We start from the raw sequence: 16530 nt of genomic DNA, 5'->3' as shown, positions 1-16530 counted from the left end.
ATGCACCTAACATGCATGTCTTTGGACTGTGGGAGGAAACTGGAGCACCCGGAGGAAACCCATGCAGACACTGGGAGAACATGCAAACTCCATGCAGGGAGGACCCAGTAAGCAAACCCAGGTCTCCTTACTGCGAGGCAGCAGTGCTACCTTTGTGCCGCCCAAGAGAGAATCAATGAAAAAAAGAGCAGAGATAGAATGATTAAACTAAACAGTCTTTTAAATAAATTTAACAAAAGTTAAAGTGAGAGAATAGATAGCTGTGTTATTCAAAGCTAGATAAAGAAAAGAGGTAAAGTCATGTTTGTTAAAGTCGCCCTGTTGGGGCTGTTGTTTTACAACCTGTATTACTGTATATTTTAGATCTGAAACTGAATGGTTTGCTTCAAAGAAATGATGTGAAGCGGAATGTTTTGAAAATTTTGTCCAGATGATACTTTTGTGTTCAGCAATACGATGTATGACAGTGTGATAAGTGAGGAGTCCTCACAGTTTACCTGTTTCTATTTATTTACATGGGCGGCACGGTGGCGCAGTGGGTAGCGCTGCTGCCTCGCAGTTGGGAGACCTGGGGACCTGGGTTCACTTCCTGGGTCCTCCCTGCATGGAGTTTACATGTTCTCCCCGTGTCTGTGTGGGTTTCCTCCGGGCGCTCCGGTTTCCTCCCACAGTCCAAAGACATGCAGGTTAGGTGGATTGGCGATTCTAAATTGGCCCTAGTGTGTGCTTGGTGTGTGGGTGTGTTTGTGTGTGTCCTGCGGTGGGTTGGCACCCTGCCCGGGATTGGTTCCTGCCTCGTGCCCTGTGTTGGCTGGGATTGGCTCCAGCAGACCCCCGTGACCCTGTGTTCGGATTCAGTGGGTTGGAAAATGGATGGATGTATAGTTATTTACATGTTGCCATTTCTACTTATATTTGTATATTATATATGTTTTTTTTTTTTTTTTTTTTGCATTATTGTAATATAATTTTTTCACTTTTAATTTATTCTATTTATATGTTTGAAGTAGTTTAACTTGTTGGATGATTATTATTACCATGTTTATGTACACCTGCTTGAATATAGCAGTTGTGCTATGTTTCCTATTTTTGTATTTTCTTTAAATTTATCAATTTGAGTTATTCACTATATTGAATCCTGCTTATACTTGTCATTAATAGTAAGTTTAATTTTAAGCAGGCCTTTGACTACCTTGACAGTTTGCTTTAGTATGCATGTATCAAGAGAAGAAATATTTTCAAGCTTTTTTGAAGAATATGTCCCCAGCTCAATTTCATCTGCGTTTTCTTCCTTTTGTTATGGAATGTATTCTGAATAAACTCCCTAGTTTATAATATGTTTGTTTCTTTATATTTGACAGTAGGAGGAGCAGTCAAAATCCGACTTCTCCTAAAAAAAACCTTAATTAGTTATCTCAAATGTGTCTGTCTTTAAGGTACTTTATGTCAAATATGCCAACTATATGAAGACTTCTCTTGCCTGGCCTAATAAAAGATTAGAACAATGGGCGTTTTTGATCAAATACTTTTCATCAAGGACTTTTATATTTATTATTTTTGTTTGTTTGTTTTATAACTATAAACTGTCATCTTTGTTCTGAAGAATATAATAAATCAGTTTTTATTTTTAAAAGCACCCTTCGTCGAATGTACAGTGGGTATAGAAAAGAATCACCTCCTTCAAAATATTCCCATTTTTTTGCTTTACAGCCTTAAATGGAAACACACAAACCAATATTTTTTCCAGCTTTACTTACTCAATGCAATCTATAACATCCAAGTTAAAGATATCACAGCTATAAATCAAAAACAAAAAACATACTGAGATTAATAAAGGATCACCCCCCAATGTCAATTTTTCTATACCCACTGTACATCATCACCTGGGGCCTCATGTATAAACAGTGCATACGCACAAAAGTGTTGCGTAAGCTTGTTTCCATGCTCAAATTGTGATGTGTAAAACCTAAACTTGGCGTAAAGCCATGCACATTTTCACGGTAGCTCAAACCGTGGTGTACGCAAGTTCTCCACTCGGTTTTGCAAACTGGTGGCACCCAGCGTCAAAGCAGTGCTACTGTTTCAGTGTGGTATCCCTTTCTTTTTCAGATCCATATCCCTGACGCGGCTTTATAAATACACAGAAATTAACCGCATGTGTTCGGATTCAGCGGGTTGGAAAATGGATGGATGGATGTTTATTAGTTTAAGGCATCTGATTGTAATAAACCTGTAGCAATATAATGGTCCACAGAATGGCCAAACTATTCCAAATACCATAGCTGCTTTAGCGTTGTTACTCTCACTGCACCACTCAGAGCAGCTGATTGGAAAGAGAATTATTGGTATACAGAATCAAGCACACGCTGCCTCAGCCATTCGCTATTTGAACGGCTCTCATCCGACAAACGCTTCAGAGCCTTTCCTGTACGGACCTCGCGGTTCAGAAACAGTTTCATCCCAAGAACTATAAATGCACTCTATCAGTCCATCAAGTGCTCCTTATACAACTGTTTGTACTTGCAAGTAAAATTACCTCACTGTAAACTTGCAATACAGTTATAATATTGCACAACCTGCGCCACTTTATTAAAGCACGTTATTTACATATAGTGATGATATCATTTTTAAGATGAAATGCAGCAAAATATGTTTATTATATTATACAGATAAAACTTTAACTTCATTTAAATAATCTATATTATTAATAATTAAACGTGAGGAAATGGTGCCGCAGCACTAGCAAGGAGCTGGCGCTCCGTTCACGGATTATTCTTGCCTCTCGCTGTATTCTTGCTGGGACTGGCGCGACACTGTGGAAAGACAGATGGATTGAATAATTAAACATGTACTACAAAGATATTTCAGTGTTCCTTGAAAGTTTTGAAGAATCGGTGTTCTAAGCTTACAGATGACTTAACATCTATTACAGAGCTGATTGTGTGGTGATTAGATACTTGGAGAAAGAAAAGGAAGGACAGGAATTGGGAGTTTGAACGTTTGAAAGAGATAGTACTGCTGCAATAAATTATTTCATCGAAGGTCGCGCATGGTGCAGCAAGCATCTTGCGGGAGGCAGGAACAATCTGTGGACGAGGTGCCTGTTTGTCACTATCACTGCGCCACCGTGTTCCCATGTTTAATGATATCACGTATACATCTCCGTATTTTAATTATTCAGAGAGATGTAATGGATTCTGTGTCCTGTTGGAGGAAGAGAAGGCCCATTTAAGAAGCAGGTAGTGCACATAGAGCACATAGAAGATCAAATACAAAACAAAGCATTTAACGTGCTACTTTAGTTACAATGGGATTTGAGAAACTAGTAAATTAAATGATTTTAAGATGAAGTTTTTGATGTTCTACTTTAATGACAAAATAAACTATGTGATTAAAGTAGAAATTTCAAGATTAAAGTTGACATTTCGTGCTTTTTTCCCCCCACTGTGTGCCTATTTTTTTTTTCTCTGTACCCTAAAAAGCTTTCATATGACACTCAAATGGTGGGCTACGACTCGCCTTTTCACGGCGACTTTGATATCTGACAACTTGTTTATTTCGGGCACTGTGCGACTTTGTGAAGTTGAGCTTTCGAGTTTCTCCGACACTCAATGTCACTTGATCAGCTTCCTTTTTTTGATTACAGTAATCCCTCGCTATATCGCGCTTCGCCTTTCGCGGCTTCACTCCATCGCAGATTTTATATGTAAGCATATTTAAATATATATCACGGATTTTTTGCTGGTTCGCGGATTTCTGCGGACAATGGGTCTTTTAATTTCTGGTACTGTACATGCTTCCTCAGTTGGTTTGCCCAGTTGATTTCATACAAGGGACGCTATTGGCAAATGGCGGAGAAGCTACCCAACTTACTTTTCTCTCTCTCGCGCTGACTTTCTCTGATCCTGACGTAGGGGGATTGAGCAGGGGGGCTGTTCGCACACCTAGATGATACGGACGCTCGTCTAAAAATGCTGAAAGATTATCTTCACATTGCTACCTTCTGTGCAGCTGCTTCCTGAAGCGACATGCTGCACGGTGCTTCGCATACTTAAAAGCTCGAAGGGCACGTATTGATTTTTGCTTGTTTGTTTTTCTCTGTCTCTCTCTCTCTCTGCTCCTGACGGAGGGGGTGTGAGCTGCCTCCTTCAACAGCTTTGTGCCGCGGTGCTTCGCATACTTAAAAGCCAAGCAGCCCTATTGATTTGTTTGCTTTTCTCTATCTCTCTGACATCTGCTCCTGACGCGCACTCCTTTGAAGAGGAAGATATGTTTGCATTCTTTTAATTGTGAGACGGAACTGTCATCTCTGACTTGTCATGGCGCACAGTTTAAACTTTTGAAAAAGAGACAAATGTTTGTTTGCAGTGTTTGAATAACGTTCCTGTCTCTCTACAACCTCCTGTGTTTCTGTGCAAATTTGTGACCCAAGCATGACAATATAAAAATAACCATATAAACATATCGTTTCTACTTCGCGGATTTTCTTATTTCGCGGGTGGCTCTGGAACGCAACCCCCGCGATGGAGGAGGGATTACTGTATATCACTGTTTAAACCAACAAATAGTATGTTTTTCCTTGCCTCCGCTTGGTATTTGCTGAAATTCTTCTATTTTCCCCTGTGCTTTTGCTATTGTCTTTTCACAGAAGCTTGCACTTAAAGGCTAATTATATTGATTTGCATATTCAAAGAAGCGTAATTTCTATGAGGAGTTGTGGTGGGACAGCAGGCGCGTGCACGTGTGTTACTTTTCCCGCTGACTGGGATTTAACGTGGAAGTTAGCGTTTGCACAGATTTATGCATCTGGATTTTTTTGTGCATAAGCACATTTCCTCTTTTGTCTGTAGGCCTACGCCATGTTATAGTGTGAATTCTACGCTAGTTAGTGAAGTAAATATAATATTAAATATGCTCCTTTTCTGGTAGTAGACTTACTAGTCGTATGTGCGATGCAATATGTCATTTATAGCACATAAATTGTTGCTAGTTTCATAGTAAAGTTTTTCTTTCTAGTGTTGTATTTGTGTGAATAAAAACACATCCTTTTCCCAAGGTAATATTTGTTTTTTCTTACTTGACTTTTTAACTTATGTCAGGATAGCAAAAGGCCTTAGACATTACTGCTGAGAGAAACATAAAAAGATTGACAAATAGCTAATCAAACAAGTTTGATGTATTTAATGATAACACCAATGGCCTCAATAACACAAAGTTTTTAAGTTATTAAGTTTTCCTGCAACAAATTAAATTTCTTATAAGTTCCATATTACTATGCATCTTTGTGTAAAGAGTGGATTCCTTAGTTCCATCTTAAAATGCTCTTAAATTTCACACATTTGGGCACATTATTAACTACTTCACTGAAAGAATAGGGCAGGATGAATTGTGTGGATGCATTTGAGAATTTTAAATTCCTGATTTAGGTTGATTTTTCATCCTTTTGCACATATATATATATAATATAATATATAATACATATAATATATATATATATATTAAATATATATATTATAATATATATTATATAATATATTATATAATATAATTATAAATATATATAAATATATAATATATATTACGTATAATATATATATATATATTATATATATTACATATAATATATATATATATATAATATATATTATATATACAGTGGGTACGGAAAGTATTCAGACCCCCTTCAATTTTTCACTCTTTGTCATGTTGCTGCCATTTGCTAAAATCATTTAAATAAATTTTTTCCCTCATTAATGTACACACAGACAAAAAAAAGAATTTTTGAAATTGTTGCAGATTTATAAAAAAAAAAACTGAAATATCACATGGTCGTAAGTATTCAGACCCTTTGCTCAGTATTTAGTAGAAGCACCCTTTTGAGCTAATACAGCCATGAGTCTTCTTGGGAAAGATGCAACAAGTTTTTCACACCTGGATTTGGGGATCCTCTGCCATTTCTCCTTGCAGATCCTCTCCAGTTCTGTCAGGTTGGATGGTAAACGTTGGTGGACAGCCATTTTTAGGTCTCTCCAGAGATGCTCAATTGGGTTTAAGTCAGGGCTCTGGCTGGGCCATTCAAGAACAGTCACAGAGTTGTTGTGACGCCACTCCTTTGTTATTTTAGCTGTGTGCTTAGGGTCATTGTCTTGTTGGAAGGTAAACCTTCGGCCCAGTCTGAGGTCCTTAGCACTCTGGAGAAGGTTTTTGTCCAGGATATCCCTGTACTTGGCCGCATTCATCTTTCCCTCGATTGCAACCAGTCGTCCTGTCCCTGCAGCTGAAAAACACCCCCACAGCATGATGCTGCCACCGCCATGCTTCACTGTGGGGACTGTATTGGACAAGTGATGAGCAGTGCCTGGTTGTCTCCACACATACCGCTTAGAATTAAGGCCAAAAAGTTCTATCTTGGTCTCATCAGACCAGAGAATCTTATTTCTCACCATCTCAGAGTCCTTCAGGTGTCTTTTAGCAAACTCCATGCGGGCTGTCATGTGTCTTGCACTGAGGAGAGGCTTCCGGCAGGCCACTCTGCCATAAAGCCCTGACTGGTGGAGGGCTGCAGTGATGGTTGACTTTCTACAACTTTCTCCCATCTCCTGACTGCATCTCTGGAGCTCAGCCAAAGTGATCTTTGGGTTCTTCTTTACCTCTCTCACCAAGGCTCTTCTCCCCCGGTAGCTCAGCTTGGCCGGACGGCCAGCTCTAGGAATGGTTCTGGTCGTCCCAAACGTCTTCCATTTAAGGATTATGGAGGCCACTGTGCTCTTGGGAACCTTAAGTGCAGCAGAAATTTTTTTGTAACCTTGGCCAGATCTGTGCCTTGACACAATTCTGTCTCTGAGCTCTTCAGGCAGTTCCTTTGACCTCATGATTCTCATTTGCTCTGACATGCATTGTGAGCTGTAAGGTCTTATATAGACAGGTGTGTGGCTTTCCTAATCAAGTCCAATCAGTATAATCAAACACAGCTGGACTCAAATGAAGGTGATCTCAAGGATGATCAGAAGAAATGGAAAGCACCTGAGTTAAATATATGAGTGTCACAGCAAAGGGTCTGAATACTTAGTTAGGACCATGTGATATTTCAGTTTTTCTTTTTTAATAAATCTGCAACAATTTCAAAAATTCTTTTTTTTGTCTGTCAATATGGGGTGCTGTGTGTACATTAATGAGGGAAAAAATTAATTTAAATGATTTTAGCAAATGGCTGCAATATGACAAAGAGTGAAAAATTGAAGGGGCCTGAATACTTTCCGTACCCACTGTATATATAATATTATATATAATATATATATTATATATAATATATATATATATATATATATATATATGCAAAAGGATGAAAGTCCAAGTCTTCAGAGTCCTGGTGTTTCCTGTCTTGCTATATGGTTACAAGACATGGATGCTTCTTTGGTACTGTGTCTCTTTGGAGAAACCTTGGGTACCGCTGGTTTGACTTTGTTTCAAATGAGCAGTTGCTCACCGAGTCCCAAATGAGGCACATTACCTGCATTGTGAGGGAATGTCAGTTACAGCACTATGGCAATGTGGCGCGATTCCCAGAGGGTAACCCGTCTTGCAGGATCCTCATTGTTGAGGACCCGAGTGGCTGGACCAGGCCAAGGAAACGCTCGCGTAACACCTGGCTATGGCAGGTAGGGAGTCATTTCTAGAGGGTGGCACAGGACTGCATGTCTGCCTGGGGGGTTACCAACCTGGATCCCAAGCAGTTTCGTCGTGAAGTGGGGGCTGCAATGTGCTGTACTAGTGCATGCTTCCTGACCTGACCTGACCTGACTATAGAGGCCTGCTGTAGATCTTGCAGTTCAGTGTTGAGATGCATTTGGTTGTTCTTCTCAGCACAACATTTAGAACTGCTGTGCCTGTTTGCTAAAATTAAAGATTACACAAATTTCAATTTTGGCAGTTTGAGTTAGGGCTTAGGCCGACTTAATGAAATGCTAATGTGGAACAGAATTACAAATGATTTATTCAATGCCCAATATTGGTGTTCATATCACACCCTCGCTTGTTGCAGATACTCTGTATGGCCAGCCAAATTAACATTGCGGGATATCTCAAAATGAATTTCAGATAACCATCCATCATCCAACCCGCTATATCCTAACTACAGGGTCACGGGGGTCTGCTGGAGCCATTCCCAGCCAACACAGGGCACAAGGCATGAAACAAATCCCGGGCAGGGCGCCAGCCCACCGCAGGGTGCCCATACACACACACCCCACACACCAAGCACAATTTAGAATCTAAAATGCACCTAACCTGCATGTCTTTGGACTGTGGGAGGAAACCGGAGTACCCAGAGGAAACCCATGCAGACACAGGGAGAACATGCAAACTCCACGCAGGGAGGACCTGGGAAGCAAACCCGGGTCTCCTAACTGCGAGGCAGCAGCTCTACCCACTGCGCCACCGTGCCGCCCATTTCAGATATCTTAAAATGCAATTTATTTAATAAGTTCTTTTACATTTTAAGATATCTGCAATACATTTCAAGATATCTCAAATGCATTTCAAGATATCTTACATATATTTTCAGACATCTCAAAATATCTGCATGTGCATTTCAAGATATCTCAAAATCTCTTCTTGTAAAACTGCCTGTTCCTTCAGTAGGATTTCATGTTTATTATAAGATATCTTAAAATGTATGCGAGGTATATTGAAATGAGCGGGAAGTGATATTGGGATATTTTGTAATGTATTTCTGATATCTGAAAGTGGACAGTAAGCTGTTTTGAGATATCTGGAAATGTATTTCTGATATTTTAAATTTTAAATTGTATTGTAGATATCTGAAAATGCTCTTGAGATATCTTGAAATAATTTAGTGTCTTTTTAAAGATTTCTTAAAAATGTATTTTATATATCTTGAAATACAATTTGAGATATCATGACGTACATTTTAAGGTATCTGAACTGGAGTGGAGACCCATTTTAAGATATCATGAATTTGAGATATCTCAAACAGTGAATTTCAAGATATCTTAAAGGCTTTTTAAAATATCTTAATTATATTTTGAGATATCTTAAAATAACTTCCTGCTCATTTTAAGATATTTCAAATTAATTTTGAGATATCTGAAATGCATTAAAATAGCTTCCTGTGCATTTCAAGATAATCACAAATACATTTTAATATATCTCATAATATCTTCCTGTGCATTTTGAGATATCTTAAAATACACAGGATGTCTCATTGAAAGAATAAGAAATTTTACAAAATGTGATTTCGAGATATCTCAAAAGGTATTTGAGATACCATGAAATGCACAGGAAGTTACTTTGAGATATCTGAAAATGTATTTCAGATAACTTTCTACATATTTCAAGGTATTTTAAGATATTTGAAAATGTATTTCAGATATCTTAAAATGCCTGTGAATGTATATTAAGATATCTGAAAATGTATTTGAGATGTCTCAAAATGCACAGAAACCTATCTGAAATGCACTTCAAGATATCTTGAAATATCTCAAAATGTACAACACATCATTTCAGGAAATCTTGAAATCTGTTTGAGATATCACAAAATGCATTTCAGATATCTTGAAATATATGCATTTTCAGATATCTTTAATTCAGTTTGAGATATCTAAGATGCATTTCAAGATATCTTAAAATGTAAAAATTTGGCTTGCCATAATTCTCACAACCAGTAATTGTACACCCTTGTGTTTTTTAATAACCATCCCCATTCTTCCTATGTGTCCTAATTATAACAATTACTTATTTCCAGTGGTGCCATAGGAGTCTTGCATTTATGTCACACATAGCCTTTCTAAATACTGGATTAACTAATGTCATGGTGTGAAATTTAGGTATATCTATGATGGGATACTGTTTGCACATGTTGCCAAGGTTTGCCTTATACAACAGTATAGGTTCCGATATTAAAAAGCTTCTCTAATGTCTAAGATTTTTGATATGAAAGAAAAATTATTTTTTAATATAAGTTTTTTATAAAATAAGAGTGTGTTAAATGTTCTGTTCAAAACATGTTTGACACTGTTCTGTTTATTAATATAGAAGTTGTTTTGTTTGTATCTCTGTGTAGAGTCTAGAGCTCAGGAGAAGAGGCGTCCTCACCACCAGTCATTGTTAAGAGCATCCACCAGCAATCCCAGCTGTTTCCAGTCCTCCCCAGCCCATATTCCAATACCTTCCTCATCCTCTTTTAGCATGGGCCTTCCCAAGAGTTCTTCCACCTCCCAGCAGCTTTCCAACCTTGGCCCTTGTACTATTCCAGCTTCTTTCAGCATGTCAGGTTTGTATTCTCTCCAGCCTCCTAGCCTCTCCAAGCTCCTTCCTTCTCTCCAGGGTGTGCCTAGACCAAATCTTCTAAATAAGGCCTTAAGCAGGCGCCTGACTCCACTCCTCCATCCAGGCTTGCCATCCCTGAGTTTCCTTGGTGATAAGGCTAGTTTGGGTTCAGGAAATAGTGTGGGGAACCACAAAGGAAGAGCCACTAAACATTAAACATATCATTGTATGCATATTAAAATGAGCATAAAGGTGTTCTTGAGATTGATATTCTTTGGAATATTTGTTAAATACATTGAGCAGTGAATACTGTTCCAACACCATTATCATCTGTAACAGCATTTTGATACCAGCAGAAATTCTGAAACGAGGTTTGATGTAGTTGTAGTAGAACAAATTTTCAGGTATTTTAAGTTTTAATGAAAGAGTCACATTGTGGGTTGTAGCTGAGGCCTTTAAATATTACTTAGAATGCAGTTTCTTTTTTCCCTATCTCAATAAATTCTACTGTGATGCTTTTTCAAAGCGTTATTTAATTTTTAGCATTGATTTTCTTTTTTTATATTGTACAGATATTTTTAATAGCATTTTATTATTCTCCTATTCCCTGTTTTATATGTACATTTGTAAGCCTTCTGTGCAAAGGTTCTTGAAACATTTAGTTCATAAGAAATTACTATTTAAATGAAAAAAAAAATTCTATGGTGTTTTATGTTGCCATATTCAAGTGACAGGAAATTTTGTTTTTGATTGACCTACTTGCATGATTTAGAATTACTCTTCATAAAAGATAGTCAGGCATGTTAGCATGATACATGTTCTGCCTTTTAAAACATTTTATTTTCCATACAGTACTTAGCTCAACATTGAGCGCAGAACTTTTATTTAGAAAAGGGAAACTGCATCCTAAAAAAGCGAAGTTAGGGTCATTGTATGACCTTGTCTGGAAGATCACTAACGAGAAGGATTAGTGTGTCAGAAATACAGTAGTTTAGCCATAACTGTCCTAATGCAAGATGTTTTGACATGTGAGACACTTTTTTGGTGTAGTGTTGAATCTGTTTCATAAAGTGTCATAAATGTATTCTGGTGTGTGTGTGTGTGTGTGTGTGTGTGTGTGTGTGTGTGTGTGTGTGTGGGGGGTTATGTAAAGTTTTAATGTGATAATTCATAAAATTGAAAAATGAAGTGTTGTTCAGCTTACTTTTGATAGTGATGATGTATTTGGTTTTGTAGTTGTTCTTATGTCTAGTCAGTTTTGTAAAGACACATTAGTGGTTACTAACTGAAACACAACCTATATTAGCCAGCTTTTATTCTCCTGGATTTTCTACTTAATGGCGGACGGCTTTTTAATATACACACACATTTTTAATGTTTCTTGTTCAGCATGTTGTATTGTTTATTCACCTCTAATGATTGGTAGGTTTTTGATTTGTCAAGTTAGATAAGAATAAAGTTAGGTGTGTTTTGCAAAGTTAATATAAGGAAAATGTTGGACAGAAATCTATATATTTATCCATAAGATTAAAGCAGTGTGATAACATGAGAAACACATGAACATTATATATAAAAAAGAAATGCCACATAGAAAAAAATAAGCAATTTTTGTCTTATAGTATTTTTTCCCAGTTACCTAAAAGTATCCAAGTTCAGGTATCACTTAGTCACTTCTTGCCTTGGAACATCACATTGTATCAAGACCTCAACTTTGTTGTTTCTTCTGCTTGATATGAAATGCTCTCTATTCAGTTGTTGCTCTAAAGGTTTAATTCCGTATTGGGCCCATGATTCTGCAATGATGTAAAGTCAATTTTCTTAAGAGATAATTCCAACAGTTTCTTTTATTCAGATCAGTATACACTGTCTTACTAGGTGTCGCTTAAAGTTATCGCTGGCACATTAAAGTCTGTTAAGTAAAGTAATTATTCCACTGACTGCTTTTAAAAAAAGTTTAATCTGGAAGATTTATTTACCACATGTGCGTTTTACATTCTTATAGTTATGTACAATTTTCATATATTTTTATTCATGACTGTATTGTATAAAGTAGTGAAACCAGCTTTGTCATTGAACCAGAACTTGTGTATGTATTTCTAATCCTAGTAATGAAAGTAGCAAAGTCATTTATGTGTTTATAGCTTTAAAAGAAGTTCTTTTGTTCTTTCATGCCCAACAACAGTACTGTCGTTGAGTCTCCTGCATACTATTACTACTTTCAGAGTAATAGAATTGATTTAAACAGCTTGTTTTATTTATTGTTTTTGAATAATTGATACTTATGAAGCACATTGCTTTGAAAGCATATTTTATTGCTATAATTTTAACCATTATGTAATAGATGTATAGGGTCATTATTGTGTACATTGGTACTTATTATAACCCAATTTGCATTTTGTGCTTTCTAGTTACAAACTTCAGGTGAAGCTTGCTATTTAGGTCATTTTGAGTCTTGACATCTTTTTGAAAGATTCAAAGTGAATGCCAAAGCCAACAAATAGTTGCACGTCTGTAGGAGCCGAATGATGGGATCTATAGTTTTTCAGTGTACTCTTAATTATTTTGTTATTCAAGTGAGTTTAATTTTTATACTCCCATCTGTTTTTACTGCTGTCAGTCACAGCTGTACCACTGTATGAAACTGTAGTTCAACTTTTACCATTTCATCATGCGTTGTTTGTCAAGCTTATAGATTTCTCAGATTCTGAAGAGTCAGACACTAGGGTTTATGATTGTCATATACAGTTAGCTCACTAATTTAGTAGCATGCTGTTTCTGTTTCAAAATGATGCCTAAATTTGCAGGAACAGATTTTGTATAAATGAGGCCAGTATTCAGGTGGAAATGAAGCAGAGCTCCAGTACAGGACGTTTCTGTTAGTTATATAAAATATACATTAAATCAGGCACATTGAATTTCAGAATATTTTATTAGATCCAGAATAGAATTCATCTTATTGCATTTTTACCATACTAATAATAATAGTATTAGTACTGTCACGTGTACAGAGTACAGTGAATTTGCTACTTGTATGTCCCACATGCAGCATGTTGCCACTCTCTGGTGCTGTGGTAAACAGGAGTGTATTAAAATACATCTTATTCAATAGAAAACATCAAATTACTTACTTAATGGATTCCTTCTCCTTGTTTCCATACCACCTGTTCAATAAAAATACATTTATACAGAGAACAAAAGCTGATAAAAGGTAATTATTGTTAATGATAACTATAACTACTAAGGCAATAAAAAACATTTACTTAAATGAAATGAAACAGTGAAACTAAATGGTGAGTGAAAAATGAAAACAAAACAAAATTCAAACTGCATACTCAAAAATTAACTAAAATACAATAAAAATGGTAGAAACTAAAACCTTTTGTTTCTGTTTACTTAGATTAACCTTGAATCCTTTACAAATGATAAAACTTTGGATATTTACATCAATATTTAGAGAAGATGGCATTTAAAAACCATAGATTTTTAATTTATAGGCTTCTTCACAAAGTTACAGTGCATTCTTTTTATTAATGTTTAATTCTGTGACAGAATGCTTCAGAAATAATTTTCTTTGTAACATGTTTAATGTTCTGGGATGGGATGAAATGTAAAAAAATTAGTGTTCAACCTTGTAGGTTTTTGTTTTTCATCAAGCATTTGGTGTTTTGGATTGTTAAAATCCCTAAGAAAACATTGTGAAGTTTTTGAATTTCAAAAAGCTTACCATGTCTCATATATATAAAATGTATGTAAATGTTGAAATGTATGTAAATGTTATTTTTAACAGAAAATAGAAATTGAAAATATTTCTTTAGTCCTCAAAATTACGATAATTCAAAGAATTTAAAACATACTTCTCTAAAATGACTTTTATATTTAATCCCTGTTTGAAGGCTAAGTGGGTATAGTAGTATGTGCAATATTCCAGATCTGTGTCATAATTTCAGTCGCAAATTTGATGACCTCATGAGCATTACATTTTTTCAATGATGGTACTGTGTTAACCCACCTGTGTACCTGTGGGTTTTCTAGTTTTTGACATCCCATAGCCTTCAGACTAATAAAAAAAGCTATCATTAGAAGAAAACTCACCCGCATCAAAGTAAGCTTTGTTGCAGATTAAAGAGGGTAATGTTCATCCCCCTAACATTTAAGGTGTGATGTGTTTGTAAAGAGGTGTTAAACTGTCTACACATGTAGTTTCCAAATTACTATTTTATTATATTACAAAGCATGACTTTTACTAATAACTGTTACTTCACTTTGTTTTTTTCAACTTCTTTTTTAAAGTTATGAATTTCATCTTGGTGGTGGATTTCCTTTTTATATTTCATTTGAGAATACTCTGTCTTTTTATTTATTTTGTAATAAAATTTATACTTATGATTTTGATAAATTGTACTTTGGGACTTATTTCTGTTTCTTTTCTTGGGATGCTTTGTTTTCTAAGCATTGTTTAACATTTGCCCTTAAAATCTCAAACATCCAGATGGTTATTGAATGTTTGAGGTTTTATACAAATAAAAGATATTTAGTATCCTCATAACCTGTTTGCTTTTGTTTAATGAAGAAATTTTATGTGTATTGAAATATTAATCATTAGAAGATAAAAATGTAAAAATATGTCACTATTCTTGGCTCATAGATGGGGGCTGAGCAACATGGGCATGTGTCCAAAGGCAATTCAGATCAATACACTCCTCCACTTGTATTGTCCTTGTCTGTTTCAGAAGTTGTCTTATAGCTGCTGATATATATAATTCTTTGCTTCCTTTCACTTGCCATAAGAATATGTCTTCCTAGGATTCCAAAGACCAGACTCACTAGAAGCCTTTGTATCTATGACATTCTTGCAGCACTGACAACTCTAGGCAGCGCTAACCTTGACAAAAAGCCTAACTTTGGATGGAAAAGTCAAAAATACAGAGCTACTGTATATGGCCCCATTTGGCTGATTCACAAAGATGGCAGCATATTATGGTAAAGAAAGACTTGGAATACAATTCAGTGTTGTAATTGCTACTGTTAAACACATTCTCATTATACCCTTTTTTCCTACACTGAAAAATCTTGTTCTTTTCCTACACACCCTGCACCAATGATATCCTCATTGTGGGCCAGACTAAGGAGAGAAGCATGTTTTGAGATTGTGAATATGACACATAAACTTGAGTAATCCATTATACAGACTAAATTATTTCCTTCTTAGGATCAAAAATGCAATAGTTAATCAATCAGCATATGTGTGCTATCCAAGATCAGTACGTACTGGCACAAATGCTTAAGTACAAGAAAGTGTCTTCATATACATGAGTACAAGTAAGCCACTTCTGCTTCTAAGGGAATACTAGTTAATAAATAGCTCTATTTGGATTATTAAAAAAAAGGATGTATTTGCTCCAGTTACATTTACCAAATGAAAAACCTGGATAGTGTTTTGTAAGTCTGTGCCATCAGGCCCTTTGGAAGAGATGCCAGAAGAAGGTTCTAACTGACAACATGAAATAAAGTGAAGAACTTGTCATTTTCAATATATGTTTGGGAATTTAAAACCCAAACAAAAGCTGAACATTTTGGCCACTCTCACTTCTCCAGTAAATTGCTTTCAAAAGAGAAATGCATATAATAAAAGAACGACATACCTAATCTGCAAAACCATTGGACTCATGATATGTTGTGGGACTTTTCAGTGCAAGTAGTTGTTTTGTCCTGGTTAGGAATTAATGGCATTATGAAACGTACTAAGCATTAGTTCATTTGGCCTTACGTGTGATGTTTATTTTGTAGTTTTTTGCAACATCTTTATCAAAGGTTCTAATAAATTTAGAGCTCACTGTGTGTGTGTTTATGTGTAGTTTGGCCTTCTAACGCTAGGGTGTCTTATACCTCCCACAGTATAAACAGAGGATAAGGAGTTTTTACAGAGATGACATTGAACATCCAGCTCATAAAACTTTTAAATCATATATATCTGTAATTGTCTCCCCATTACATTTTCCTCATGTTATGTAGCATGCCTACATTACTCTTTCCTGTTTTAGCTCTTGTGCTCAGTGAGCCCTGTTACAAGTTAGCACCTAGACTTTAAAAGCCTGAAGAGATGTTACACCAAAACGAAGAAGCCGTTTGTTTTTCCGCTCTGGAGAGAAAACAGAAAAACTGTATCCAATATTAGGTGGTAAATTTGGTGCAGGAATGATAGCTACAGTATGTGAAACTTGTTTAATCCACATACACTAACAG

The 16530-nt window shown here is 36.1% G+C and overlaps 1 protein-coding gene across 2 annotated transcripts in view; it reads left to right on the top strand.

The window, feature by feature from the left end:
• Positions 1-16530, top strand: part of agbl5 (AGBL carboxypeptidase 5) — a 149997-nt gene that overhangs the window by 94093 nt on the left and 39374 nt on the right. For both annotated transcript variants that reach the window (XM_051925008.1, XM_028797353.2), the window contains exon 13: positions 10082-10291. In XM_051925008.1, coding sequence (XP_051780968.1) covers positions 10082-10291 — 210 coding nt within the window. The remainder of the gene's footprint in view (positions 1-10081; positions 10292-16530) is intronic.

This window comes from Erpetoichthys calabaricus, chromosome 3 (assembly GCF_900747795.2).
Source record: "Erpetoichthys calabaricus chromosome 3, fErpCal1.3, whole genome shotgun sequence".
Classification (NCBI taxonomy): Eukaryota; Metazoa; Chordata; class Cladistia; order Polypteriformes; family Polypteridae; genus Erpetoichthys; species Erpetoichthys calabaricus.
This window is presented reverse-complemented; position numbering and strand designations above follow the sequence as displayed.